The following is a 27,136-nucleotide window of genomic DNA, read 5'->3' as shown; positions in this document are numbered from 1 at the left end:
GGCTCACCAATACAAAAGCGACATGGACGTACTGGAGTGAGTCCAGCAAAGGGCCACTGAGATGATTGAAGGTCTGGAGCATCTGTCATATAAGGAGAGGCTGAGAAGCTGAGTCTGTTTGGTGTTGAGAAGAGAAGGCTCACAGGGATCTTACCTATGTGTATAAATACCTAATGGGAGGGTGTAAAGAAGATGGAGCCAGGCTCTTTTCAGTTGTGCCCAGTTACAGGACAAAAGGCAATGGGCACAAACTGAAGAAAACAAGAAATTCCATTTAAACATTAAAAAAACCCGCTTTTTTATGGTGAGGGTGGTCAAGCACTGGAACAGGTTGCCCAGAGAGGTTGTGAAGTCTCCATCTTTGGAGGTATTCAGAACCCAACTGTATACGGTCCTGGGCAACGTGCTCTAGCTGGCCCTGCTTTGGGCAGGGAACTTTGACTAGACCATCTCCAGAGGCACCTTCCACTGCCAGCCCTTCTGTGATGCTGTCATGCTGTGATTCTGGCTGGGGACATCAAGGTTGAAAGCAGCAGAAGCAAGACCGGCATTGGCAGAGGACGTGACACACACTGGGGAAGACAGCTAGATGGGGATGCCTGCTGGCCCAGAGGAGGTGCTGGCATGCTCATGTGCTGAGCAAGCCTGCAGATGCAGCACGGGCACCTTGAGCTGAGGGTGCTGGGAGTGATGTGAGCTGCACATGAACCCAGCAGAGATGGCCCTGGCCTGCTGGGGAGGGAAGGGCCTGCTCAGCACCTCTCAGGTTCAGAGAGAAAACTCAGTGCCCCCTTCACCCCTGGTTCATGTGATGTCTTCAGGCTGCTCTTGGCCAGTCCTGAGAGACCCTGGGAAAGTGCCGTGATAACCAGGCAGGCTCAGACTGGAGGGGTTGGTACAAGGGCAAGCATGGCAACCTTTGGAGGCAAGCAGTGGCTTTGAAAACTTTGTCCCATATGGGTGCTCTGGGGGTGTATTTGCAGAAAGCACAGCAGATACTTGAACCATCACTGTCCCTGGCCCATGTCACTGGGCTGAGAGAGAAGGGGGAGGTCCAACTTGTGTCTGTGGGGACGTGCAGTGTTGCCGGTGGTGCTGACTCTGTGCCTGTGCCCCTGGCACTGCCCTGTGCCTCGCTGTGGGATCACACCTGCCCTCCCCTCCCCAGCGCCAGTGTGTGCAGTATGCACTGAAGGCTCGTCCGCTGCGGCGCTACATCCCCAAGAACCCCTACCAGTACCAGATCTGGTATGTGGTCACCTCCTCCTACTTTGAGTACCTCATGTTCTTCCTGATCCTGCTGAACACAATCTGCCTGGGCATGCAGGTAAGGGGCACAGTGCCCACCTCGGGTGGTGGAGGGGTGTCCGTGGTGGCGGATGGGCTAGCTCAGCCCTGCCATCTCCAGGAGAGCTTCTGGGGAGAAGGTCTTTCCTACACAGCAAAGTTCATGGTGTGTGCTCAGCACCTCTGGGGATAGGGGCAAAGTGGGACTGGTTGGATGAGGGGAGCCCAGAGAAGGGGCTGCAGGGGGGAAATTTCCTTTTTGCTGACCATTGCTGGGCCATAGGTCTGTGGGAGGTGGGGTCTGCATCCAGCACACACCTCTGAGCTCACAACGGAGGCTGGACCTGCCATGGGCTAACATGGATTCTTCTGCCTTCTCCTCAGCATTACAACCAGTCTGCAGAAATGAACCACATCTCAGACATCCTCAACGTGGCCTTCACCATCCTCTTCACCCTGGAGATGATCCTCAAGCTCATGGCCTTTAAAGCCAAGGTGAGGAGGGCATGGTCCAGAGAGCAGGAGAGGGCCTCAGGCCAGGCCGGGGGGTCCATTTACCCTGCATTTGGCATCTCTCCACTACAAGCACCCCCAGGCCTGCAACTCCAGAGAACTTCTCCTTGTGAGACCCTTGGGGACCCCCATGTGCAGGACCTGTGAGTTTCTGGGAGGACTACTGTTTGTCAGGGCTATCCTTGCTAGCTAAATCCAACCCAATCCAGCCAGCCATTGTTCCCATCTTCAGGGTCATCTGTCACTGGTGGGGTCATAGCTCTAGCCACCTCAATCCACCCTCCTCATTTCACACCATTGCAAGACAGGACCAAACAATTGACCAGAGGGTACAAGGTCTGACCACCATCCCTTCTACTGGCTCTCCCTGAAGTGCCAGAGGTCACTGGTGATCCTTCTGGCACTCCTTCCTCTGGGCTCCAGCATCTCTCTCCTCCTTGGCTTAAGCCTTGGATGTTCACTCCTGTTCTCTGGCTCTTCCCTGGCAGGGCTACTTTGGGGACCCCTGGAACGTCTTTGACTTCCTTATAGTGATTGGCAGCATCATTGACGTCATCCTCAGCGAGATTGACGTAAGTGTCAGGCTGCTCGGGCACGAGAGTGTCCCTGCAGAGCACCACTGCCAGCACCCACCTGAGGCTGTGCCGCAGCCCCTGCCCTGGGGCGAGACAGGGGTGCTGGTGTGGTGTCCAACTCTGCAGGGTGTTGGTGTCCTCTCCTCTCCCCCTGCTCTGCTTGGTTCTGAGGAGGGACAAGCCAGGATCAGCCCGCGGCATGAGTGTGTGGAGATCACAGCCGTGGCCCTGTGGATCTTAAAGCACTGTTTAAACATAGGGGACCATCCCCAGCCAGCCAACATGTCACACTGCCCCCTCCCCTCCCTTCCCCTGAATCTGTAGGCACTGGGATCCTATGGAAAACAGTCTACTCACTCAGGACTGGACCACGAGGAGCAGGACACATGCCAGCCCCTGCCCCACTCATCCTGCCTGTCTTCCCCGTGCGCACACCTGGACAGGCAGTCACCCACACATCCAGCCTCAGATCAGTGCAGGTGGGAAGAAAAAGGGTTCCCACAGCTCCCTGTACCCACAGGACACTGCTGGGCCATGCCAGGGGAGGATCAGACACATCAGATTTCAAGGCATTTGCTTTGCGTTTGTCCCTCTATACAGAGATCCATACGTATACACATACTGACTGTATATATGTGTATACTCTATACACTATTTCAGAAGCTCGACACCATATAAACTGTGTGGCTGGATGGCTGCAGGCAGTGGCTGTATGGTAAGCGCTCTGCTGGGAGCATTTTCAGAGCAGTGCTAGGAAGCCAGCGCACCACTGCCTTTCATGGCACTGGGACATCCACACCCTGTGTCTAGCACTGAAAATGCCCCTCTGCACCCGGAGGTCATGTGCTGCATTTAGCAGATGTGATGGTAACTCTAGAAGCAGCTGTAGGATTGGGTAGATTATAGATTAACCCTCTCTAGTGACTTCGCATGCCATCTCCTCTTGGGAGCAGGGCTTGCCAGCTCCAGTGCACCGCAGGACTGTGTCTGGCAGAGCTGCTGCCACTGCCACCCTTGCACAGGGTGACCTTTAGCCATCTTCTGTGCTGGGGAGGAGAGGATGTTCAGGGGCCCTTAGTGGCGGTCACCTTCTTCTCTGGAGGGTGGTCCAGGCCTCAAAGATCTGGGATGAGCAAAACCATCCACCTTACTCCCCTGTGACAGCAACATGCTCCCCCCTGCACAGCCCTGCACATTGATACTGCCATCCTCTAGCCTCTGGGCTTCTCAGCCTTGATGAGCTCCCAGCTCTTTCATCTGTCACCAGGTCCTCCAGGACCCCATCCTTGGACCCTCAGCTCTCTGCACCTGTGACCTGGTTTCCCATTGCCTGTAGGGTATCATTTCCTAGTGTGCTACCTCCTTCCCCATCCTGTTGTCACTCAGAAATGAAGTTCAAAGGGTGCTCAAGGACCTGTACTGGGCAGAGATTTTCAGTCCCTGTGGGGCGAGAGAGCGGGTCAGTTAGCACAGATGCCAAGGTACTGCTGTGCTCGGCCGTGGGTCTGTGGGGATGACCAGGGACACAGGTCACAGGCACCTGGAGGAGTCCAGTGCCCTGGCTGGGCTCGCAGGGACTGACCCAGATACTGTGGTCTGTGTGCCACAATGCCGTTGGCAGTGGCAGGGCTGTGCAGAAGGCCAGGCAGGATTTCAGGAATGGTCCTATATGGTCTGACCTTCCCTGGTCTTCTCCCCCAGGTCTGGGTGCTGGGGCACTAAGAGCACTGGTCTCCCCCTCCCAGTCCCCCAAGCTCTTCAGGGACCTCCGTCACAGGCAGTCCTGCTCTGGCAGGTCTCATGCCCCAGTGACCATCTAGGTCCCCTCCTGAGAGCAGAGCCCCTCACAGCTGCCCCACCCTTCCTCCACGTGCTTTCTTCTCCATTCAGCCCACATCTCTCCCAACATCGCCAAGCTTTTCCCAGCCATCTGGTGATGTGCAGGGGGATTAGGATTAAGAGGCGGGGGGGCAACCTCACCTCCCCTTCCAGTAAGTCTCCTCCATGCTGAGAGGTCAGTGCAAGGTGGGTCTGTTACCAGGAGCTGTTTGCAACCACTGCACCCATCATAGATCACCTTGCTGGCACAGGCAGACCTTGGGGGCTACAGTGTTTTCAGGAGGGTGGCCTTCATGAAACAAGCCTGCACCATGGTGCAGGAGTGGCGGGTGACACCTCGCAACAGGCAAGCCATTCCTGGTGGCACCCAGGCACGCAACTCTGGTTTGCAAAGTCTGTCCTCTCCTCCTCTCTCTTTCCATTCTGCCTCTTTTCTCCTCCCTCATGTCTCTGTGTGCAGCTGTCAGGGTGAGACGGTGGGGAGAGATGTGCTGCCAGGAGCCCTCTGCCTGCCACCACAGCCAGATCCTCACGGCTGTTCAGTCACTGAGTTCCCCCAGATCACGGGGGTATTGAGTGGTCTGGGGCAAGAGGGAAGCAGGGATCCCCCTCTGGCAGTGCTACACCAAGCTCTGAAGTGTAGGGTGTGGGCAGTGTCACTCCTGCCACTGCCTGCCCTGGAAGCTCAGCCCCTTCGCAAGGGCCGACCCTCCCAGCCTACCCAAAGCCACCTGCAATAGCTGGCTGGGCCCCCGGGAGCGAGCCTGGTCTGTGCAGGGGGCGCTGGGGCTGGGCCACCCCACCGAGGGTCAGGTGTTGGTGTCTGCACCGGGAAGGAGTCCCCCTGCCCCAGAGTGTCCCAGGCTCTCTGCAGAGGAGTGTGTCTCCAGGTAGCTTTGAGGAGCCTTAAGGGTTTGGTGTGCATGTGTGTGTGTGTGTGTGAGTGAGCACTCCTCTGCGTGTGAATGCGTGTGCCCTGCGTGTGCCGATGTGCATGCCGATGTTCTTGCCTCTCAGTTAGTGGGTGAATGGTGCTGGGCAGTGGTTTGCCTTCTACCAACACATGGGACTACCACTCTCAGTGCTCGCTCCCAGCAAACCTGCACTGGCTTTGTCTTGGTGTCCAAGCAGTCATGCTGAGAGCACCCCAGCTTGCTGGGGAAGAGCCGTGGGTTGGGTTGAGCTGGTCAACTTGCCTCCAGATCCCACCTGCCACAGCCCTGGGCCTGACCTGGGTGTGTCCATAGGAGGCAGCAAAATTACACAGTCCTGAGCTTTGGCCCAGATTTCCTGGCCCACACACCCCTGCCCCAGACGTGTGTGTCACAGCAGGTGAGATGCAATGGGACACAGAAGTGGGTAAGTCCCTCATGATCAGTGTGTTTCCCTGGCCATCCATGTGCTGCCTCTGCCCCTCAAAAGTCTCGTCGCCTTGTCTGTGAGCCCGAGTGATGGCAGGTCTCTGCCTGTCCTTCCTCTATGCTCCTCCTCTTGTCCCCAGTTCACATCTTCTGTGTCTGTGTCTTCTTCTGCAACCATCCATGCATCCCTCCCTCCCTCTCATTCCTGCCTCATTTCTGCTGACTCTCTTGTTCTCTTGACAGACTGTTCTTGCATCCAGTGGCGGATTGTACTGCCTCAGCGGAGGCTGTGATAGCATTGTAAATATCAGCTGCATGTGCTTGCGGTGCACTGTTCTCCCCTTTGCTGCCCACGGCCGTGCCAGCGTGCCTGTGGCCGGTGTTTGCATGTGTCCTGCATGTCATTAAGACACACACCAGACCTAGCTGCTCTTTCTGGGGTGTAGCTCTCCCCTTGCTGAGAGGGACTTGGGGCGAGATACCCCACACACAGACACCCCTTCCCACCCTGAGATGTGCCAGGCTGTTCCCCATCTGGGTCTGTCTGCTGGCCCAGCCCTGCCCTGCGATATCTGACCTGAACGGAGCATCTAGCAAAGGTGTCCCTGGCTGTTGAGGGCAGGACAGTTGGCCTTGGTTCCTCTGACCATCACCGTGTCTGTGTAAGGCCTGAAGGGATTTGCCTGCACGAATGCAGCATCTGACACTGTTAGCCAGAGAAATGGTTAGAGGGGCGACTCTTGCGCCGTGCCTTCCCCCAGGGAGGTGGCTGTGGCCCGTGGCTGCTGGCCTGATGTGCTGGGGGCTGAGTGGGCCAAGCCCTGTGCTGGTGGCTGAGACCACCACGGGGATGCAGTGGGGTGGGGCTGCCCTGGGTTGGCCCGTAGGAGCTCCCGTAGGAGCTCTGAAAATGGGGAGGGTCTGGCTTCAGGGTCCCACCCGCTGGAGCCTCTTCCCAGGGGTCCCAGGGCCCTGGTGCTGGGAAGTGCGGAGGGCAAGCTGGCCTTCATTGGGCACTGCCCAGGTCCCAGCGGTGGAAACATGGTACACTGGAGCTGATGAGATGTTCCTGACCACCATGCTCACTGGGCAGGTGCTAGGCACTAGGAGAGTGAAAGGCAAAAGAAAGAGGGGTGGGGAGAGGAGATGGTGTTTTCCAGTGCAGCCCTGGGAACTCAGAAATGCCAGACTGGGGAAGCTAGAGCTGCTGGGAGGGGTGTTTACAGCTGGGTTTTGTTGTCCTGAAATAGCTGGGAGCGGGTGGGCTGGATGGTGGGATTGAGGGGGATCCAGTGGCAGCAGTAAAGCCCCAGGAGGCCGAGGGGACAGTGGGAAAGGCATCCCGAGGGGTGATGGAGTCGGGATGGGCAGTGCCTGGTGGAGGCCAGGAGGGTTTGCTCATGGTTCCTTGTAGCAGAGGCTGGGACTGAGGCTGTGCTGTGCCGGAGCAACCATGGGAGCAGGTGACCAAGCCCCCACCACCTCCAACTGCCAATGGCCCAGGTGCTCCCAGAAGAAACCTGGCCCTTTGAGCCCAAGAGCTGTGCCTGCTGGCTCCCCTCCTGCCCGCCCATTCTGCCCAAAACCCAGGAGTCCCCAGCCCTGGGACATGCCTGTTCGCCCCTCCAATGGGGGGTCCGCAGCAACCCCAAGAGAGTAAGCATCACTGAAGGTAGGGGTGGCACTGGGCAGCACCCCCCAAGAGCCATCCTGCCTTCAGTCCGTCCTTTGGTCCATGAAAGCCCTGCTGGGACATTCTCAAACCAACCTTTCTGTGCTTAAGCAGCCATCATTAACCCTCCGTGTGCCTGGTGCCTGGCCCACAGCTCACCTTACAAATAGGCCCTGAGGTGGGAGAGTCCCATATGGTACATGCTAGGCGAGAGCCTGGAGGGACCTGAGCCTGTCCTTGGGTGGCCCTGTCTGGCGTGCGGTGAACAGCACAGCTCTCCCAGCCTGCGTTACAGCATGCCTTTCCCCCTGCAGTGTCCCATCCCCCTAGCTAACAGGATTGCTTTCACACCCATAAACAGGTGTCCCGAGCAGCCTGGGACGGGGGGGCAGAGATGTGAGACAATGGGGCTGGGGAGATGAGCTCATTGGGAAGGCTGGAGGGAAAGTGCCAGCACTTCCCCTTTGCAGTCTGGTCCTCCGTGCAGGTAAGGGCTGTGGGGACCATTACTGCTGCCGGAGGGGGAGGGGAATCTTATTACCCTTCCCCTGCCAGGACCTGGACCCCCCCTTGCTGCCTGGAGGCATCAGCACCTCCAAGCTGCCCTCCAAGTGTTGTGCTCTGCCTGCAGGACGCCGATGACAACTCCCGCGTCTCCATCACTTTCTTCCGACTGTTCCGGGTGATGCGGCTAGTGAAGCTGCTGAGCCGGGGGGAAGGTGTCAGAACCCTCCTGTGGACCTTCATCAAGTCCTTCCAGGTATGTGAGGAACAGTGCTCCCCTCCCAGACAAGCACATGCCCTGGGCTGGCAGCAAGCTCTGATCCTCAGGCTAGCTGGACGAGCAGTCTGTCCTCACCAGGCAGAGGAGGAAAGCTCCAGTGCTGGCAGGCTGCTGGCCTCAGATTGGACCACGGGCTTGTGCTGTGTAGGAGAACATTGCCTGTATGGGTGGGAAGATGTGGGGGGTCTCCCTGGCTGACACCACCATGTGTCAGAGCCTGAGACACCACTGGGCTGAGCAAGCAGGCAGGCCTTGCCCGGACCCATCAGCCCTGGTCCCAGCAAGGCTGGGCTCTGCACCAAGTGGGTAGCTCACGGGCATGCTGCAGCATCTCAGCACACAGCCCCTGAGCTTGGGCAGCTCCCTCAGCCCTGGGCATCCCTGGGTTGTGCTCAGCCTTCATCCCAGCTGCAGAGACCCGGTGCTCCCTCGGGGATTGGCATAAGCCTCCCATGCATGAGAACTGGAGAGTGGGGCTAGTGGGAGGGTGGTTAGAGGAACAGGCAGAAAGTAAGCTGTCCCCTCCCCACTTGGGGGCCTGGATGCTGACCTCACGCAGTGGCTCCAGACCCAACCTCCTGTCCCTGGGTTGCCTTGATGTTGGGCTGGTGTCTCACACGAGCCATGGTCCTTTTGTCACAGGCTCTGCCCTACGTAGCCCTGCTGATTGTGATGCTTTTTTTCATCTATGCTGTGATCGGGATGCAGGTGAGAGGCACAGGGGTGGGATTTGGTCTTGAACATATGCCCTGAGCCTGATAGCATCTGGGGAGATGGGACGGAGAGGGACTGCCAGGCACTCCCTGGGACTTTTCACATGATGGGACCATTTTACCCTGGTCTCCAAGGGTGCTTACAGCCCCAGCAGCCTCCTTCCATCCCCAGGCTGCAGCTAGGGAAACTGAGGCATGCAGCAAATAGCACTTTCAGAGTCAATGGCACAACCTAGACACAAAGTCACTAGTGCTTGTGCCTGGTTCATAAGACCTTATCTCCTTGGCCCAGATGAAGTGCAGAGTAGACAGGGGCATTTTCAGCATAGGCAGGAATATCCAAGGAGCTCATGAGCCCCAGAGCACCCACACCCCTATCTCAGTCTCTTTTGGGGACACCCAAAGCCAAGTAAACAAGAAGAGGAGCTCAGGGACAGGGGTGCTCTGGAGGGTGGTCAGTGCCTGAGAAAGGGTGCTGGGGACCTGACAATGTGATTTACAGATGTTTGGGAAGATTGCCATGGTGGACGGGACCCAGATCAACCGAAACAACAACTTCCAAACCTTTCCACAAGCTGTGCTGCTGCTCTTCAGGTCAGTCTTGTCTTGGCGAGCAAGCAGCTCCAGAAGGGACCTGGGCTCAGAGTCAGCGTGGGAGCCCACCAGCTTGGAGTGAGGGAGGCCAGCATTTCTGTAGTTGATTTCTTTTTTGCCCTACAGAAAAATCTCTTGCAGCAGTGGAAGCATTTCAGGAGTGGCTGTTGGTTTGCCTGGTGTGGCTGAGCCGCAGGAGAGAGGGACACTTTGGGGTTTCTATTCTGAATGTTTCCTTCCCAGACTGTATTTTAATTTGTGAATTGTGAGGAAACTCAAGGGGAAGCAAGAGCTCAGCCCAAGGCTTTCCTTGACTCCAAATAATTCACTTTGGAGCTTTCAATAGCAGACTCCCCACAGCAACACAGCAAGCCCAGGATCCTGACCGCCCCTTTCCCAGTGGCTCCCCATTTCCCTGTGTGCTGGGCTGGCCACAGCCCTCCCTGCGTGCCCGGCTCATGTCCAGGACAGGCAGGTACCAGCAGGCATCCCCTCTCCCCAGGTGTGCAACCGGCGAGGCCTGGCAGGAGATCCTGCTGGACTGCAGCTACGGCAAGCTGTGCGACCCTGAGTCAGACTTTGCCGAGGGCGAGGAGTACACCTGCGGCACAGGCTTTGCCTACTTCTATTTCATCAGCTTCTACATGCTCTGCGCCTTCCTGGTATGCTGGCTCCCACAGGACTCCCTTTGGGAACCCCGTCCTGGCCCTGGGCAGCCCCTGGTGTTGAGTTAGCCTTGCATCTCGTGGGGCTGAGCCCACAGCACCCTCTTCCTAGGGGCATCGTCCCCCAGCCCATCTACGCAGCCATGCTGTAAACCTGGCACCGCACTCCTATGGGACCCAGGATCCCCTGTTAGTTCCTTCCCACAGCCCGCATGTGCTGCCATCCAGATGTGTCTGTGTTGGCTCTTGCAAGGGTGGGGAGAGAAGAGATGCCCTGTGCCTGCTTCAGCCTTTCATGTGATCTCCTTCGGTGGGAGGCCCATCCCTGCATGGGGTGATCCACAGCATTCCCTGGCTTCAGGGGAACCCAAGCCCCTTCTCCTCCCGAACACGCCTGCCTGCGTTTTCCCATGGCCCTGGCCAGGGCCCGCAGGCAGCACTGCCCTGCTCCGTGCTGCCAGCTGCGAGGTCTGTTGCTGTCCCTCTGCCTGAAGACCTGCTGAGTGCTTGGCCCTGCCCTAACTTGCATCCTTCACACGCGCTCCTCTGCCCTCAGATCATTAACCTCTTTGTGGCCGTCATCATGGACAACTTTGACTACCTCACACGCGACTGGTCCATCCTTGGGCCCCATCACCTGGACGAGTTCAAACGGATCTGGGCTGAGTACGACCCCGAGGCCAAGTGAGTGATAGGGGGTGAGTGGCACAGAGGGGATGATCCATAGGGAGCCTGGGGTGGGCTGCCCTGAGACATGCGTGGCAGTGTGAGCTGTGGCACTGTCTAACAGTTAGATCCCAGCGTCTCAGAGGTGGATGTGGACTTGCCAGCGTATTCCAGGGCTGATATAAGCCATCAGGATGTTTGGGGACACAAGACTTCCAGTCCCCTCTTCATCCAGCCCTGGTGATGCTGCCAACTCTTCCCATGCCACTGTGCACCTTTATCTGCTGTCCAGTGCCACGGGGAACAGCTGCTTTCCCCAAGAGGAGCATGGGGAAGTGTAGGGATTTGCCCACTGCAGGAGCACAGGGCAGGCCACAAGGCCACAAGGATGAATCCAGCCCCTGCCCCTGCCCCTGCCTGAACCACTGTCCCCCATGTCTGCCACCACACTGCTGATGCAGTTTGTTGCCTCCACAGGGGCAGGATCAAACATTTGGATGTAGTGACTCTGCTGAGACGTATCCAGCCTCCCCTGGGCTTCGGGAAATTCTGCCCACACCGTGTAGCTTGTAAGGTAAAAGCCAAGGGGGTGGCAGGGTGTGTGGGCACAGGGGCACCTCCCCCAAGCTGTCTCTGCATCCTCCCCAGGGAGGCTGAGGGGACAATCGAGCCGGCTTCCCAGTGCCATGTTTTATGTGCATGCTCTGACCTCTGGTGTTTAATGGAGGGGATTATTCTGGGGGCAAGGAGAGATGCTGTTAACCTTCATGGAGCTGATGTGTTTCAGGGTCCTGAAGATAAGGACTTGCCTGTGCTCACCCCCACACCGAGGGGGATGGCACTGGTGGGCTGGTCTCTGCCCGACCTGGAGCCCTCAGTGCAGAGGGACTCCCAAGCAGCACTGTGGGTGCCCCACATCTGCATCTGGTACAGGAGGGCAATGCTGGGCTTGAGTACCTGGCCACGTCAACTGGGCTGTAGAAGTTTGTTTCCAAGGGCTGATAGCATTGAGGGAGCTGGAAACACCGGCTCTGTAGGCATGAATACACTTTCCCTGGCTTAGCTCATTCTGCACAAATCCAGGGCCTGTGTGAGGCTCACGTGTCAACCACATGGGCAGGGGCTCAGGCACTGGTGTAAACCCTCGTGGGTCTTGAGCAAACTCATTATGAGGCTTGATCCCCAGATCCCTCATGGCAGCCTGGGGCACTTTTTGGAGGGTGGAGCACAATGCAGAATGACTCCCATCTCCCTAAGAGCATTGCTGTGTCTCTTGCTGGCTGGTTGTTTAGCCTGGAGAAAAGGAGGCTCAGGGGAGACATTATTGCTCTCTACAACTACCTGAAGGGAGGTTGTAGTGAGGTGGGGGTCGGTCTCTTCTCCCAAGTAACAAGCGATGGGACAAGAGGAAACGGCCTCAAGTTGTGCCAGGGGAGGTTTAGATTGGATATTAGGAAAAAATTTCTTCACTGAATGGGTTATCAAGCATTGGAACAGGCTGCCCAGGGAAGTGGTTGAGTCACCATCCCTGGAGGTATTTAAAAGACGTGTAGATGTGGCACTTGGGGACATGGTTTAGTGGTGGACTTGGCAGTGTTAGGTTTATGGTTGGACTCAATGATCTTAAAGGTCTTTTCCAGCCTAAATGATTCTATGATTCTATGATTTTCTCCCATGGCACCGATGCCCCATAGGTTGGGTTATTTCCACAGATCTGACGTGGCTCTCCCCGCAGCTTGGTCTGGTTTAGCTGGCTGGTTAGGATGAGTGATGTCGCTGCCCCTGGCCCATGTGTGCTGCCAAGCAGTGGTGCAGAGCCCCGTGGGCCTGGGCAGAGTGGGCAGAGTTGGGAAGGCTCCTTGGCTGGCAGCTCAGTGTGCAGAGCAGAGCCTCTCCCCAGCCAGCATGGCTGCGCTCCAGCCAGGACAGGCTGGGTGTTTGCGGGGAGCTGCCAGCCTGCTCTGCTGCCTGGGGTCACAGTTGTTGATTTGCTGTGCAGCGTCTAGTGTGCATGAACATGCCCCTGAACAGCGATGGTACCGTCACCTTCAATGCAACCCTCTTTGCGCTGGTGAGGACAGCCCTCAAGATCAAGACAGAAGGTAAGCGATGCTCCTGTCTGCCTCTACGGCCTGACTGGGGGACCTTCTCCTTGTGCTGCAGGGTGCTGGTTACACACCGTTCTCCCACTCTGTCCAGGGACCTCAGAGCACTTGCCTATGGGGCTAGACCCTCTGGGGCAACCCTCGGCTTCATGCCATTAATTATCTCATTGGACCGGAGACTATGGGCACGTGCATGGGGCTGCTCAGGCCAAGCCTGGAGAACATTATTTGTTGCAGGCACATGTGTTGCAGCCCTGAAGAGTGAACCAATGCCACCCCAGCTGCGTAACTTCACCCTGAAGAGCTCAGGAGCAGTTCTGACCCAGTTCCCATACCTGCCACGATGCACAGCCACCGGCCTCCCTTCCTGCACTGTTGAGTGTAGTCTGATCTCCCCCTGCCCCCAGCATAACACCACCTGCTCCAGTTTTGCATTTCCCCATGCATTTATAATCTCAGACTGGAATGGAAGGGGGATGGATCCTCTCTGAATTTAGCTGTGCTGGGGAGGAGTTGCTTTCACCCCCTTCCTTGCCAGCAGAATGGTTTGCAAAGCCCTGCTTTGGGAAGATGCCACACCAGCTTGTTTCCATGCCTGTGGGTTAGGCAGTATCACATGAGCAGCTCTGCAGCTGGGCTGGGGCAGCCAGCTCTAGCAGGAGATGAGGCTGGGCAGTGGTGGGCCACTGGGGCCAGCATCTTCCAGCAGCACCGCACGGGTGCCTTCCCTCCAGCTGGGGAGGGGAATATGGCCTTCAGCACAGTGCAGGCAGCCCTGGGAGGAGCACAGGAGATCTCGGAGCATGCATGAGGACAGACTGAGGTTGCAGGCGAGCAGGAATGGTAAAGCCTGTGAAAGCATCAAAGGGGAGGTCGAAATCTGTTGTTGATCACCAGGCACTGGTGGCACTAACGCTAGGTCTGACTCACTCTATGGTTAAAGTCTTTTTGCTAAAATCAGAGCCTCATTCTTACAAAGCTCATTTTTGCTGGATGGGGAGACTGGAGAGGAGCTGTCACACCCTGGAGGAGTCTGGCCAGGTGTCGTGGTTTAACCCCAACTGGCAACTAAGCCCCACACAGCCGCTCGCTCACTCCCCCCCGGTGGGATGGGGGAGAGAATCAGAAGAGTAAAAGTGAGAAACCTCATGGGTTGAGGTAAAGACAGTTTAACAGGTAAAGCAAAAGCTGTGCTCACAAGCAAAGCAAAACAAGGAATTCATTCGCTCCTTCCCACCGGCAGGCAGGTGTTCAGCCATCCCCAGGAAAGCAGGGCTCCATCACGTGTAACGTTTACTTGGGAAGACAAACGCCATCGCTCCGAACGTCCTCCCCTTCCTTCTTCTTCCCCCAGCTTTATGTGCTGAGCATGACGTCATACGGTGTGGAATATCCCTTGGGTCAGTTGGGGTCAGCCGTCCCAGCCGTGTCCCCTCCCAACTTCTTGTGCCCCCCCCAGCCTGCTCGCTGGTGGGGTGGGGTGAGAAGCAGCAAAGGCCTTGACGCTGTGTCAGCACTGCTCAGCAGTAACTAAAACATCCCTGTGTTATCAACACTCTTTTCAGCACAAATCCAAAACAGAGCCTCATGCTAGCTACTATGGAGAAAATTGACTCTATCCCAGCCAAAACCGGCACACCAGGTTTTCATATGCTTTGTCTTCACTCATGTTCACATTCCCCTGGGAATGAACCACTGTCCTGCTCGCTTTTCTCACAGGTAACTTTGAGCAGGCCAATGAGGAGCTCAGAGCCATTATCAAAAAAATCTGGAAGCGAACGAGTATGAAGCTTTTGGACCAGGTCATCCCACCTATTGGAGGTATGACACCTGGTGGTACTTCCCAGAGGGGCAGAGCAACAACTGGTCAAGGTCTCAGCTGCTCTGACAACTCGGGGCCTTGTGATAGGCGGTATCATCAGGTTGGTTTCCTCCCCTCCAGATGATGAGGTGACAGTAGGCAAATTCTATGCTACTTTCCTCATCCAAGAGCATTTCAGGAAGTTCATGAAGCGCCAGGAGGAGTATTACGGGTACCGGTCAAAGAAGAACCCTGTGGAGATCCAGGTTGGTAGCATGTGGGTGGTGTTGGAGGGGTGACCCTTCCTGGGGACAGGCAGGGTGTGGTGGGGAGCTCTGCAGATCAGGGAAGAGGCTTCCCCCAGCTCAGGAAAGTCCAAGGTGACTTAGAGAGACAGAGCTGCAATGACACATAGGGACCTCTGTGCCTCAGGCTTTGGAAATGAAGTGGCCCCACGTGAACCAGCATTGAACTGGCCATGAGCACTCCACCGCTGAGGGTGACCTTAGTCTCCAGTGTGCAGGTGACTCTGGAAGCAAAGGAGATTTTTGACTCTCTGCCCTGCTGACTTCGGCCGCAGAGAGGGCTCAGCAGGGTCTGATGCCTCACCAAGCAGCTTTAAGATCTGGAAACTCCCACTATAGACCAATGTCTGGGCCGAATGCTGCTCATGCAGGCCCTTATCCACCTACTCTTCTCCATTCCCAGGACCTTCTCCCTTTCCTCACCTTAGCAGTGTTGGGGATAGTTCTGTGTGCCTGGTGGTCTCTGTATCATCTCTCATTGCCTAATGCAACACCAGATGGAGAGGGGTTGATGTGGATGGGAGAGGATTTATGTGCTTGGTCAGAGCAGATGGGATGTCCCCAGCCTCTCCTGACCTTATAGGGAGGAAATAACTTATAGAGATGAAAGACCAGGCCCCAAAGGTGCAAGGCAAGGAAAAGAGCCAGGCCCCAGATCAGATATCTCTAGATCAGGGACAAAGGCACAGCTACCCCTTGGGCATCACCAGCCTGACCCTTCGTCAGGCTGCCCTTAGCATGCCCCTTTGTGGGACAGCATTAGCCCAGAAGCTGTTTCACCAAGCACAGAGCCAGCCAGCTGCAGAGCGACCCATGGCCTGTCCGTGGTAGGAGACCTGGCAGGGCAGCATGGCTTACCAGGTGAGCATGCTTCATCATGTTTCCCTCTCCAAAGCCCAAAGTGAGATGGGTGGCGGGGCCAGGCCACATCCAGCCATGCCTTCTTGTCCCCACCAGGCTGGGCTGAGGAGCATTGAAGAAGAAGCTGCTCCTGAAATCCATCGTGCCATTTCTGGGGACCTGACTGCTGAGGAGGAGCTGGAAAGAGCAATGGTGGAGGCTGCCATGGAGGAAGGGATATACAGGGTGAGTGCAGCCCTCAGGGCACCCCAGGTGGTAGTGGTCCCACCCAGCCCCCATTTCGATGTGTTGGTGGTGGGTCAGCATGGCTACCAGCAGCTGGAGGACAGTCCGCAGAGGTGAGCCTGACCATGAAAGACAGTGTGGACCACAAGGATGGATCAGCACTTCTTTCCTCTCCCTGAGCGTCGGGACATCCTCGTTGAGTCATCCTGGGCAACCTGCTCTCTGCCTCAGTTTCCCCTCTGTAAAAGGACCCTGCTCATCTGCCTGGCAGGGGTGTGCTGAATGTTTACCCACAGGTTTGGAGGGCCCCATTCACACCTTCTGCCAGGCTAGGGCAGGACAGCTCAAGTGTCATTATCACCAGAGCAGGAACAGATTCACTTCCCACTCCCTAGGAGTCTTTGAAACAGCCTGGGCAGCTGTGGTGTTGCAGGGTTGCACCTACTGCCATGTCCAGGGGTGCCACCAGCTCAGGCTGTCCCACAGAGGTAGCAGGATTTGTCATGCATAGGCCTGGCTCTCGTCCCAGTGCTGCTGCGTGACCATCACCCCTCAGTGCCTCAGTTTCCCCACCTGGGCAGTGAGGCTTTTGAAACTGTGCGGTCTGCAAGGCCCGAGCAGAGACAAGCAGAGAGACCGCTGTTCCCACGGGCACCCTCACATGTCTCCTCCCATGGGAATGGCCCCAGAGCAGCCCAGAGCTCCAGGCCTCCCCTGATACCCTCCCTGTTGGTTGCAGAGGACGGGTGGCTTGTTTGGCCAGGTTGACAGCTTCCTGGAACCCAGCAGCCCCCTGCAGCCCCACGTGGCCAGCCAGAGGCCCCTGCAGTTTGTGGAGATGGGCAGCGAGAACCTCGACTCCCCCGTCTTCCTCGATGACTTACCCCAGGAAGGCAACACCAATGTCAACAATGCCAACAGCAATGACTGGCTGGAGGGGTAAGGGCTGGTGAGCCTTGAGTGGGCAGATGAGGAGGGGCAGAGCTGGGCCATGCTTGGTGGCTCCCAGTGAGGCTGTGCTGGTGGCTGGCTGCACGTCGGTCTTGCCCAGGGGCTCTTCATGGATGGGTAAGGTTTGGAGAAGTGGCTGAGTTGCAGCAGCGAGGTCCCTGTGGATGGGGGGAGGAATCGAGCGCTGGCCATGGAAGTGGCTCCATGGACACAGGAGCTTTGTGCAGAAATTTGGTCCTTGGGGTGTGAGGCAGGGCCCAGGCGAGGGGACAGGGAGGGCAGACACCCCTTGCTGGTCCCCAGGCCCCAGCCTGGCACTCCCAGAGATGTCCCCAGAACATGCAGGGTAGCTCCAGGGCTGGTGTGTGGCTCTGCACGTCAGCGTGTGTGACTCCCTATGCGCCCTTCTTGTCCTTCCCATCACTCCTTCATCTCTGTGCCGTGAGGATCAAGGTGGACAGCAGGGCTCCAGGGACTGCAGGAAAGACCCTTCCCCCTTCCTCACCAATCTCTGAGTGCCAAGGCCCAGGTAGGGGCCACCAGCACCTGCTTGGGCACGGGTACAAGGGACAAGGGTTACCAATGTAAGAGGATATACTTAATCCTACTTCTTGGGGTCTCCAGCCTGTTCATCCATCCCAGGTCTGCCCCCCAAGCTGCATTCCCCAGGGTGGAGAAGGTGGGGAGGGCTGCACCCTTGGGTAGAGCTGGTCTCGGCGTGTGGTCCCTGCTCAGGCTGATCCACCTGCCTGCCCTTGCCAGGATGGAGTACGAGGACGAGGTGCTGAGGAAGACGGTGCCAGCAGCACCCAGGCATCCAGTGCGGGGTGAGTCTTGGCATCGTTCCTCTTCTGGGGGATCTGGACCAGCCCAAGGGCCAGGGTAGGGGAAAGGGGCTGATGTTGGCAGGCAGGAGGAGGAGGCTTCCCCAAGCACAGAAGGACCTGTCTGGAGAACTCCAGGAGACCCTCCTCCCACCTTCCCACCCTCCAGGGTGATGGAGCATGGAGCCAGTGCCTCGGGCTGGGGGAGGACTGGCCATGCCCAGGCAGCAGGGCCACAAGACCGTGTTCATTTCCACAAAATAAGTCCGCTGGGACTTATCCTTCCCAGCCATGAGTGAGGAGCCAGCACAGGGCAGTGGGCAGGCACTGGGACTTCGATTGGTCCTGAACCCCTAAACCCTTTGGTTCCCCCAGTCTATTTAACCGGTTCTCAGCTTGGGGTGGCAGTAGTGTCCTTGCTCTTGTGCCCATCTGATGTCCCCACCTTTCCCTCTCCCAGAGTGCAACCACCCCTTATCCATGGAGAGGCTGCAACGGAGGCCAAGCAGGATGCGAGGGGCCACCTCTGGGGGTCACCCATCATCAGGGCTGCATCTTCTCCCCCAGGAGGTAAAGGGGGCAGTGTATGTCCAGAGTCAGCAATGTGGAGGACGTGGGTGAACCTCCCTCCCCTCCTGGGAAAGGCTGTCACAGCCATGCTGGGGAGGAGCCGGTCTCTAGGGCTCCCCACCATGAACCCAGCTTTGCTGGAGCTTTCCTATCTGATCAGCTCATGGAAGGAGCCCGGGTCCCCACCCTGCTGCTGCAGCAGGCATGGGGTGCTCATCCAAGCTGGGACAGCTCAAAGCAGCATCTCTCTGACTCCCCGGTCACCTCCAGAGCCAGGGCAGAAAAAAGGGGTGCATCAGGTTTGCTCCCACACTGCCCCAGCTGCCCTTGGCTGGCCACAGTGCCTCATAACCTGGCAAGTGCCAGGGCAGGAGGTAAGGGCTGGTTCCCAGCTCTCTCTGCCCACATGGCCCTGCTGGTCCCATTGTGGGTGATGCCCTGGACCCAGGAGCTCTAGCAGAATGGGAGTGTGTGTCCAGGCTGGGGACAGTACCTGCAGCCCCCACATTAACATGGGAGAGATCTTCCGTGGGCATTGTCCAAGCCCAGGCTGCAGCTCTTTGCTCCTTTTGCCCAGCTGCCCAGAGAGGATGGCACTGTGACGGGGACAGCGTCCGGCTCAGGGTACCAGTGGGGTGAAAGCAGTGACCCAAGCACATCCTCCACCCCGGCCATCACCTTTCTCATTCAGGAGGTAAGGCAGGGGCATAGCCTGGCAGAGGGAAAGGCAGGGCTGCCAGGGAGTGAAAGGGGCTGGCAGGGGTGCCATGCTCATGCCAGGTTGGAAGGTTGGAGGGCAAAGCTTAGCTGTGAGGGTGAGCAGCAGGTATGTGCCAGAGCAGAAGGCAGCAGGGAAAAGGAGGTGAGGGTGGGCTGCCTGTGGCCAGGGACACTTCTACAGACTGAGCACACATTGGGCTGTGACCCCATCCTCTGCTGCAGGCTCTGATCTCCGGGGGCCTTGCGGCTCTGGCCCATGACCCATCCTTCGTAGCAGTGACCAGGGACGAGATGGCAGCCAGCAGCCAGCTGGAGATGGATGAAGTGGAGAAAGCAGCTGTGGTGCTGCTAAAGGGAAGAGAAAAACTGCAGGGCACAAAAACTGGCTCTGCCCCCCAGGACACCTTGGCCGCATCACCAGCCAGCTCCCCAGGGCTCAGCACAGCCCCCTCCCAAAAGACCATCACTGCCACTCGCCTGTGAGCCACCTGCCAATGCAGCCCAGCGGGCACGGTCCCATCAGGAGCTTGCAGGGGGTTACTGCTCCGCACTGCTCCCCCTCTCTGCCTGGGGTCCTGGTGGGCTCTGTCCAGCTGCAGGAGGATTTTTGGGCCGGGTCTCCAGGATCCTGGTGCAGGACAGGACAATGCTGTGCCAGCAGGGTCTTGCAAGAGCTGGACAGGTCATTAAAGTGTTCCTGCTGTGTGACTGTGGATCCCCCTGTCCCCTCCTTCCTCTGCCACCCTGCCTGCACAGCCTGTGCCCATGGCTGCTCGCTGCCTAGCCCAGCCTGGGGAGGGGGCTGCAAATGTGAGACCACATTTAGCCAGAGCTGGCAGCCTTCAGTCCCCATGCTGAGGGAGGTCTGCCCCTGCTCCCAAGTGCTCATGCCTTAACCAGCCATTTTGAGGGTGCCATGCTCTGGGGGTCTCCTGGTATCCCAGCAGCTGGACCCAGCATCCTTACATCTCTGCTGGAGCCTATTCCTCCTGCTTGCAGCCAAGCCTGTCCTGTGGGGAGGAGGACAAGTGGCTTGGGCAGATCTACCTTGGGCTGGGGCAGCAGGCAGTCACAGCCTTTGCGCCAGTGAGGCCTGGGGGCTTCTTGGCTCACTCTCCCAGCTGGGAAAGAAACTGGGGATGAGATAGAGGCATGAGGGCATGTCCAGGTCAGTGCAGCAGCCCTGGGTCTAACCAAGAGAATTGGCCACTGCGGTGTGATTTCTGTCACTTCAGGTATCTCCAAGCACCGCTCTTGGGCTCGGGCACCCACCACTCAGCCTGGCCCGCAGGAGGGTCTCATCCAGCCCACAGACATCCCCATTGCTCTGGACAGGCCAGAGATACCACAGCAAGGAGAGCACGGGGAGCACAGTGCCTGCTGCATGCCCGTGCCAGCGCTGCCCAGCGCTGCCTGTGCACTGTCCACTGCTGCCTGGTATCAAGTAGCAGCTGAGGTTATTCCTCTCCGGGAATGGGTCTGCCCAGGCATTTTGCTTTACAGACCTCAGTGCCCCAGGCCGGGTCTGGGTGCTGAGCAACAGGGGCAGCCCCATCTCTCCAGGCCATCGCTTTGCTGGGATCTTGCTCCAGAGGGCCCCCAGCCCAGCCGAACTGGGCAACGCAGGGCTCTTCGTTGCCTAATATATATTAAAATGCCGCAAACTGATGGGTCCCAGGGGAGGTGCTGAATCAATAGAGCTTGCCTGCTCTCCAGCAGGGCATTTATTTGTTAACTTAATAAAAGGGAAATGGCTGTTGCTGAGCTCCAGCTGCAGCCTGAGCACCGGAGAGCCCATCTTGTACAGCAGACATGGCAGCGCAGACAGCTTTCCCCCGAGGGGATGCAGCAATCAGCAGGGATGGCGTAGGGGCAGCCGCTGCATCCCTTGCTCTTGCTTCACTGCCCTGGGGCAGGATGTACACACACCCAGAAACACATCCACCTGCTCCTGAGGAAGGGGCGCAGGGTGGTTGCCAATGAGGCTCTGGCATCTGCTCTGCCAGGGGGATGTCAAGGACGTGCTTCATTAGTTACAAGGTGAATGGTGATGGTTTCCTGGTCCCTTTAGTGAGGTGCAGGGCTGCGTGTGCCACTTTCCAAGGCAGGTGGGTGCTCACTGGGTACTCCAAACATGAAGGGTGACACTATGGTGGGGACATACTGTGGTGATGGGGCAATGCCTCTGCACCCTCTCCTGGGGTCTGGGGCTGCACAGGGCCTGATTTGCCCCAAACTAGCATCTGGGGGTCTTTTTTGAGTTGATTTCTAGCTGAATTGGGGGACTGATCTGGCTTCTGGCACAGCTGGCACAAGGGAGTAAGAAGATATGGCCAGCAACACCACGGCACGGCCACTGCCCATCTCCGCCTGGACCTTCGATGGGGAAGGGTCCAGCCTCAGAAAAACTGGCAGCTCAGGGTGGGAAGTCCCCCCCAAACCCAGGTGTCCTTGCAAACATGCCCCCCGGGGACAAAGGCAGAGAAATGCCAGCTCCTCACATCCTTGCAGGTCAACAGACAGGCCATATCCTGCTCATCCCCATGATGCTGTACCAGCATGAGGTGCCCTGGAACTTACCCATCCCACCATCCTGTGCTGCCCAGGATGCTGCTTGTCCCTCACAGCCACACGGTATGGACTGGGCATGCTGGAGAGCTGTGTTGGCACCTGTGCACTGTCCTGTCATGCCCGTGCCATCAGCCTTGCCCCCTGTCCTCTTGGAACGGGCTCTCGCCACAGCCTTGGGCAACCCACAGGGTCACCAGCCCCCCAGTCCCAGTGGCTCTGGCAGGAACACCCAGCTCACCACTGCCCTGCGCTGGCTCCTGCTGCTCAGTGGTGTCACCCCCACACACCACAGAGCTCTGGGATGGGACCAGGCGAAGCCATGGAGCTGTTTGAGTGATGCCAACCATGTGGGAAGAAAAGCCCTGGGGGTGGTCACTCACCTCCGTCCTCCTCCAGCCACTGCTGTTCGCAGGGGCAGGGACCTGCAGGGTCCCGGTCTCTGCCCCCTGTCCCAAACCAAGTCACCACACCCCAGAGCAGGCTGGAAACGTCCTTTATCAGCACCATGGGGGTGGAGGGTTTGGTCTGGGGACCACGTGGGGCTGTCATTAATGCCTTTGCAGGGAGGTGTTTCCCTCCTCAGTGCCAGGTGTAACGTGGCCTCGTCAGTGGTGGGTGGCTGGGAACAGTGTGTGGAGTGACAGCTGTGCTCAGCACCCCTGCCTCCACCTGTGTGCACACCTAGCAGCACCTGCACCCTCATGTGCACACAGGGGTCTCTCAAAGACTGCCCAGCTCCTGCCGCTGCCGATGACCTGCCTTTGCCAGCCCCTCACCGCAACACCCCTGTGTTTGTCCACTAGCGGGGAGCTGGGGGCCACCCAGGGGGCTGCATGCCAGCAGTGGCGGGGGTGGGCTGTCACAGGGACTTCATGCCCCCTCCTTGTGTCCCACTCATGGGCAGGAACAGGGAGAGCTCCAATGTCCCCTCCACAGCAGCACCTGAGCCGCGGGGGCTGGCTGCAAGACTCTCCCATTTGCACCTGGGGAGAGAGGAGCTGGGTGACAGGCAGAGGCTCAGGAACAGGACAGGGCGGGAGGGCAGGCAGGAGGCCAGGGGGAACGAGATCATGTGTGGGACCTGGGTGCTCCCGAGGCTTGTAAGGGAGTCAGGTCTGGACCAGAGCTACACCGGGATGGACTGAGCAGCACCAGGCTGCACTGTGGTGCCGCGGGATGCACCGAGCTGAACCAGGCTACACTAGGCTGATCCAGGCTGCGCTGGGCTGCACTGGGCTGGCAGGGAGCTGACGGCCTCCCCGGGCTCCCCCAGCCCCGCGGGGGTCCTTCCACACCAGCATCTGCCGGGGCCCCGCTCCTTCCCGGGGACGGGCAGCACCCACCCCGCTGGACCCCAGGCTGCTCTCTCGCCGTCCCCGGGAGGGGGGGACGCCCTGTACAGCCCCGGTACACCCCTGCACAGCCCCGGTACACGCTGGTACAGCCCCGGTACCGCCCGGGACAGCACGGAAGAGCCGTGCGGGAGCGGGGCCTCTGGCCCGGCAGGGGGCGGCAGGGACCGGCGGTGAGCGTGTGAAAGAGAGCGCGAGAGCGCGCGTGAGAGCGCGCGCGAGCGAGCGCGTGTGTGAGAGAGCGTGTGAGAGAGAGAGAGTGTGTGAGAGAGCGCACGTGTGTGTGTGAGTGTGTGTGTGTGTCAGCGAGTGTGTGTGTGAGAGAGCGAGTGAGAGTGAGAGGGTGTGAGAGCGTGTGAGAGCGAGAGAGCGCGTGTGTGAGAGGGCGCACGTGTGTGTGTGTCAGAGAGTGTGTGTGAGAGTGTGTGTGTGAGAGAGCGAGTGAGAGTGAGAGGGTGTGAGAGCGTGTGAGAGAGAGGGCGCGTGTGTGTGAGTGTGAGTGTCAGAGTGTGTGTGTGTGAGAGCGTGTGTGTGTGTGAGAGCGTGTGTGTGTGAGAGCGTGTGAGAGCGCGTGTGTGTGTGAAAGAGCGTGCGGGAAAGAGAGAGAGAGAGAATGTGTCCGTGCGTGCGGGGTGGGGGCTGGATGCGTTTGTGTGGTGTGTAAGGGCGGCTCGGGGGGGGGTACGAGTGTGCCTGTGTGTGAGCGTGTGTCTGACTGTGTGCGTGTGTCTGTCTGAGGGGGTGGGGGTGCGTTTGTGTGGTGTGTGTGAGGGTGACTGGGGGGGACGTGGCCGTGAGTGTCTGTGTGTAGGGGGGCTGTGCGGGGGGCGCACATGACAGCTCGTGTGTGTGTGTGTCTCTGCGTGTTGCGTGTGCGCGCCCTTTGCCCCGCGTGTCCGCGTGTCGGCAGTGCCGCTGCGGGGGCGTGTCCCCGCCGCCCCGCCCCGCCCGGCACCTGGGGCAGCCCGCCCCCGCCCCGCCCCCGCCCCCTCCCTCCCCCTCCCCCACCCGCCGCCGCCTCCCGCCGCCCGTGGATGCTCTCGGGCAGCGGCGGCCGCGGTGCCCGGGCGGCGGGGGCATGGCGGCCCCGGACAGCTGTGTCAAGGTGGCCGTGAGGTGAGTGCCGGGGGTGGGCTGGGGGGGGCTCGGTGCTTCCGGGGGGGGAGGGGGAGGAGAACGGACACGTGCATCCCCGGGGAGCTCGGTGCACCCGGGGGCCCGATGCCCACCGGCGGGGTGGGGGCTGCGGCTGCGCGGCGGGGTGCTTGCGGATGCCCGGCTCGGCGTTGCCCATCCCCGGGGCAGTGAGTCCCCCCCGAGTCGGGTTTTGCCCCCCCCCCCCAGCACCACCGCCGCCGCTATCCTCTCCACCCCCCAACTCCGCATCGTTTCGAGGCTGCCTCCCCCCTCATCCCACCCGCTCCCCCGCTGCGCAGCCTTGCGATGCCCACCTCCCCTCCCATCCGCTGCGGCCGAGGCGCGGGGGGGGGGGGGGGGCGAGGCTGGGGACCCCCGGCCCCTTCACCTGGAGAGCTGGCTGTCGCCCAGCCTTTGCAGCTCGGCAGCTCCTGGCTGCGTCGCGGGTGGGTTCGGCTCCCCGTGGTGTCAGGCAAGATGCCCGGGGAGGTCCCTGCCTGCTCCCCCCCCCCCCCCCCCCCCGCTAGGTGGTAGGGAACGATGCGGCATCTCGGTGTCCTTTGTGCTGACTCCGGGCTGGGAACAATGCGCCTTCCAGATCGTGCACCTCAATAAAGGAGCTGCCGGCGGCGTCTAATTCATGCGGGGGCTCGGGGGGGCTGCGGGAGCTCGAGGGGCGCTGGGCTGGGCGGCAGCAGGCGGGGCAGACCACGCATCGTCTGCAGAGCCCCACGGGGGTGGGTGAAACCGGGGGGCTCTTTGTTAGCGCCGTGCCAGGCTGGCTGTATTCTGTGCACAGCCGCTGGGGTCCCGCAGACCGGCATCGTTTCGCTTCTGTCTGCCCCAAGAGGGGGAAGGAGCCCCCGGAGGAAGGGGGGGTACGAGCCCCGCCGAAGGCAGCGGGAGAGGCAGGGAGGGACCCTGCCCGGCTGTCACGGCCGGAGCTGCCGTCCCGCGTGGCAGCCAGCGTGGGGAAGGGACCGGGCGTGCGGCTTCCCCTTGCTCACCCTGTGCCTGTGCCGGGTCAGCCCGCGTATTCCGGACAAGCGTGAGCCCGGCCTGGCCCTCGGAGCCCCGAGCTCCCGTGCAGGGTGTCAGAGTGGGGCTGGGCGAGGGAAGGATCGGGTCCCCGTGGGGACACGGCTCGGCAGGCCCAGCCCTACGCAGTTACACCGACCTCCCTGTCTGGCTGTGGCTGTCTTGTCTCCCACCGTGGGACTGCAGGGTCACCCTGGGGAGGGTGGGGCATGCCGTGTCCCCCTGTCCGCACCCCTAATGGCACGAGGCAGATTGGGGTGCTGATGGCAGTCTGCAGAGGGGCTGCATTAGTCCTCGGAGGAGGATTTGCAGAGGGCACTGCCCTGGCTGGTCCTTGCCTGCCTGGGCAGAGCGAGAGCACAAAAGATGCTGGGTGCAGCATCAATGATGGAGGGAGAGAGGATGGGTGTGGGGCTGTGCGCACTGCTGCATGTGTGCATGGTTCTGTGTGTGTGCATGCATGTGTGTGCACCAGGACACCTCCCAGCACTGCCTGCCCGTCCAGTCTTCCTGTCTTGGAAGCAGGCGATGGTGATTTTCTGCCTTGCTCCGTTTGAGAGGCTGAGAATCGAGGCCAGGCTGCGGTTTTAAAGGATGGGGGAACTGCAGGGGAGGTGACAGCATCCCCCTCGCGCGGGTGGTGCTGGGGTGCCTGCACAGGGGCAGGGCTGGGCTGTGCCAAGGCGGGGTGTCCGTGCCAGGACACTGACCCAGGAACCGAGTGATGCCGGCGGCTGGGGGTGGAGATTTCCTGATGGCCGGACTCTTCCCGTCCTCCATCCTGCATTTCTCTCGGGATGAAGCCTTTTAACAAAGGCCCGGCTCAAGGCTGGGGTCCCTTTTGCCTGGGAGATGGAGTGGGTGCCGCTGGGGATGGTGGCTGTGGAGTTGTTTCTGCTGGGCTCTTCCCGCCTAATCCTTTTGGCCCCTGCCAGCGATGGGGTCGACTTGTTCGTTGCACAGGGAGGGGATCACGACCGGGAGGTGACTTGAATATGCAGCATTGCAGTGGGGCTGGGGTGTCCAAGGCGAGGATCCAGGGAGGGGGGGGAAGTCCAACTCTCTCCCACCCCCTCCTTGAGGGAGCGAGCTGGCATCCCACTTGGTCCAGCTGGTGGGTGCCAGGCAGCTGGGGCGATGCGGTGGTGAAGGTGAGCTGGCAGGACAAAGGAGGAGGGCTGGGAGCAAGGAGGCTGCGAGACAAAGCAGGCAGGTTGCAGCGCCATGCAGGAAGGTGGCTCCTGAGGCTGGGCTGAGTGCGCAAGGGCCGAGCTGCTCTCTGTAGACTACCTGACTGTTCTGCCAAAGCAGCCCAGGGGGGCTGGTGATGGGTCCCCTCCTGCCCTGGGCTGGGAGCAGAGCGAGGTCTTCCTTTGTGAGCGCTCATGACACCCTGCCAGTGGAGCAGCCGGGCTGTGAGTCTCCAAGACCCCCCACCCTCTGAGCAAACCTGCCCACAGAGCCCACCTCCCTCAGCCATCAGAGCATGGAGGAGGTTGAATGCCTCTGGGGTGCGGCAGGACACAGATCAAAGCTCCCCTTTTGTCCCTTTATAATAACACAAATGTGCCAGCTGTGCCATTTCATCGGGGCCTCTGTGTCCATGCTGCTGTTCGGAGCGAGGTGGGACCTGGGGAAGGGCTGGGGACACTGGGAAGTGATGGGGGCTTTGGAGGAAGGCAACGTGTGTTGCTGGGGTTAAACGGCTGGGTGATGGGGATGGTCCAGCTGATGTCAAGAGGTGCTGCAGCCACGTGGAGCCGTCTCTGAGGCCTCACAGAGCCCTCAGGGTGGGAGGAGTGGGGGCAGAGGAGCAGGGGTGGTGGGGCTGTGCTGTCTTGGGGGGACCCCAGTTCTTGCTGGTTCTCCTGGCCCGGCAGGAGGAGGCAGGAGAGATGCTGTGGCGTTTCACTGTCAACTTCACAGGTTCCCATTTTCCCCTCGGGAGACCTCCGGCTGCCTCGCTGGCACTGGGGGTCCAAAGGACCCGGGTGCTGAGCCACTGAT

The 27,136-nt window shown here is 59.4% G+C and overlaps 2 protein-coding genes across 8 annotated transcripts in view; both read left to right on the top strand.

The window, feature by feature from the left end:
- CACNA1S (calcium voltage-gated channel subunit alpha1 S) overlaps positions 1 to 19,739 on the top strand; it is a 50,159-nt gene extending 30,420 nt beyond the window's left edge. For 4 of the 5 annotated variants that reach the window (XM_076358193.1, XM_076358197.1, XM_076358195.1 and 1 more), the window contains 19 exons: positions 1,169 to 1,327; positions 1,672 to 1,782; positions 2,289 to 2,372; positions 5,819 to 5,875; positions 7,879 to 8,007; positions 8,674 to 8,739; positions 9,247 to 9,338; positions 9,841 to 10,000; positions 10,560 to 10,687; positions 11,147 to 11,243; positions 12,669 to 12,771; positions 14,494 to 14,595; positions 14,717 to 14,841; positions 15,838 to 15,966; positions 16,706 to 16,905; positions 17,680 to 17,744; positions 18,202 to 18,311; positions 18,889 to 19,005; positions 19,254 to 19,739. In XM_076358193.1, the coding sequence (XP_076214308.1) occupies positions 1,169 to 1,327; positions 1,672 to 1,782; positions 2,289 to 2,372; positions 5,819 to 5,875; positions 7,879 to 8,007; positions 8,674 to 8,739; positions 9,247 to 9,338; positions 9,841 to 10,000; positions 10,560 to 10,687; positions 11,147 to 11,243; positions 12,669 to 12,771; positions 14,494 to 14,595; positions 14,717 to 14,841; positions 15,838 to 15,966; positions 16,706 to 16,905; positions 17,680 to 17,744; positions 18,202 to 18,311; positions 18,889 to 19,005; positions 19,254 to 19,514 (2,295 nt within the window). In that variant the 3' untranslated portion in view covers positions 19,515 to 19,739. The remainder of the gene's footprint in view (positions 1 to 1,168; positions 1,328 to 1,671; positions 1,783 to 2,288; positions 2,373 to 5,818; positions 5,876 to 7,878; positions 8,008 to 8,673; positions 8,740 to 9,246; positions 9,339 to 9,840; positions 10,001 to 10,559; positions 10,688 to 11,146; positions 11,244 to 12,668; positions 12,772 to 14,493; positions 14,596 to 14,716; positions 14,842 to 15,837; positions 15,967 to 16,705; positions 16,906 to 17,679; positions 17,745 to 18,201; positions 18,312 to 18,888; positions 19,006 to 19,253) is intronic. The other variant, XM_076358194.1, reaches the window with a different exon arrangement.
- Positions 19,740 to 23,993: 4,254 nt separating this feature from the next.
- The window catches only part of KIF21B (kinesin family member 21B), a 40,993-nt gene continuing 37,850 nt past the window's right edge, over positions 23,994 to 27,136 (top strand). For all 3 annotated transcript variants that reach the window (XR_012996977.1, XR_012996976.1, XM_076357809.1), the window contains exon 1: positions 23,994 to 24,070. Coding sequence is in view for 1 of the 3 variants with exons in the window: in XM_076357809.1 (XP_076213924.1) it covers positions 24,033 to 24,070 (38 nt within the window). In the remaining 2 variants the exon portion in view is untranslated. The remainder of the gene's footprint in view (positions 24,071 to 27,136) is intronic.

Source organism: Aptenodytes patagonicus, chromosome 22, assembly GCF_965638725.1.
Source record: "Aptenodytes patagonicus chromosome 22, bAptPat1.pri.cur, whole genome shotgun sequence".
In the NCBI taxonomy this organism is placed as follows: domain Eukaryota; kingdom Metazoa; phylum Chordata; class Aves; order Sphenisciformes; family Spheniscidae; genus Aptenodytes; species Aptenodytes patagonicus.
This window is presented reverse-complemented; position numbering and strand designations above follow the sequence as displayed.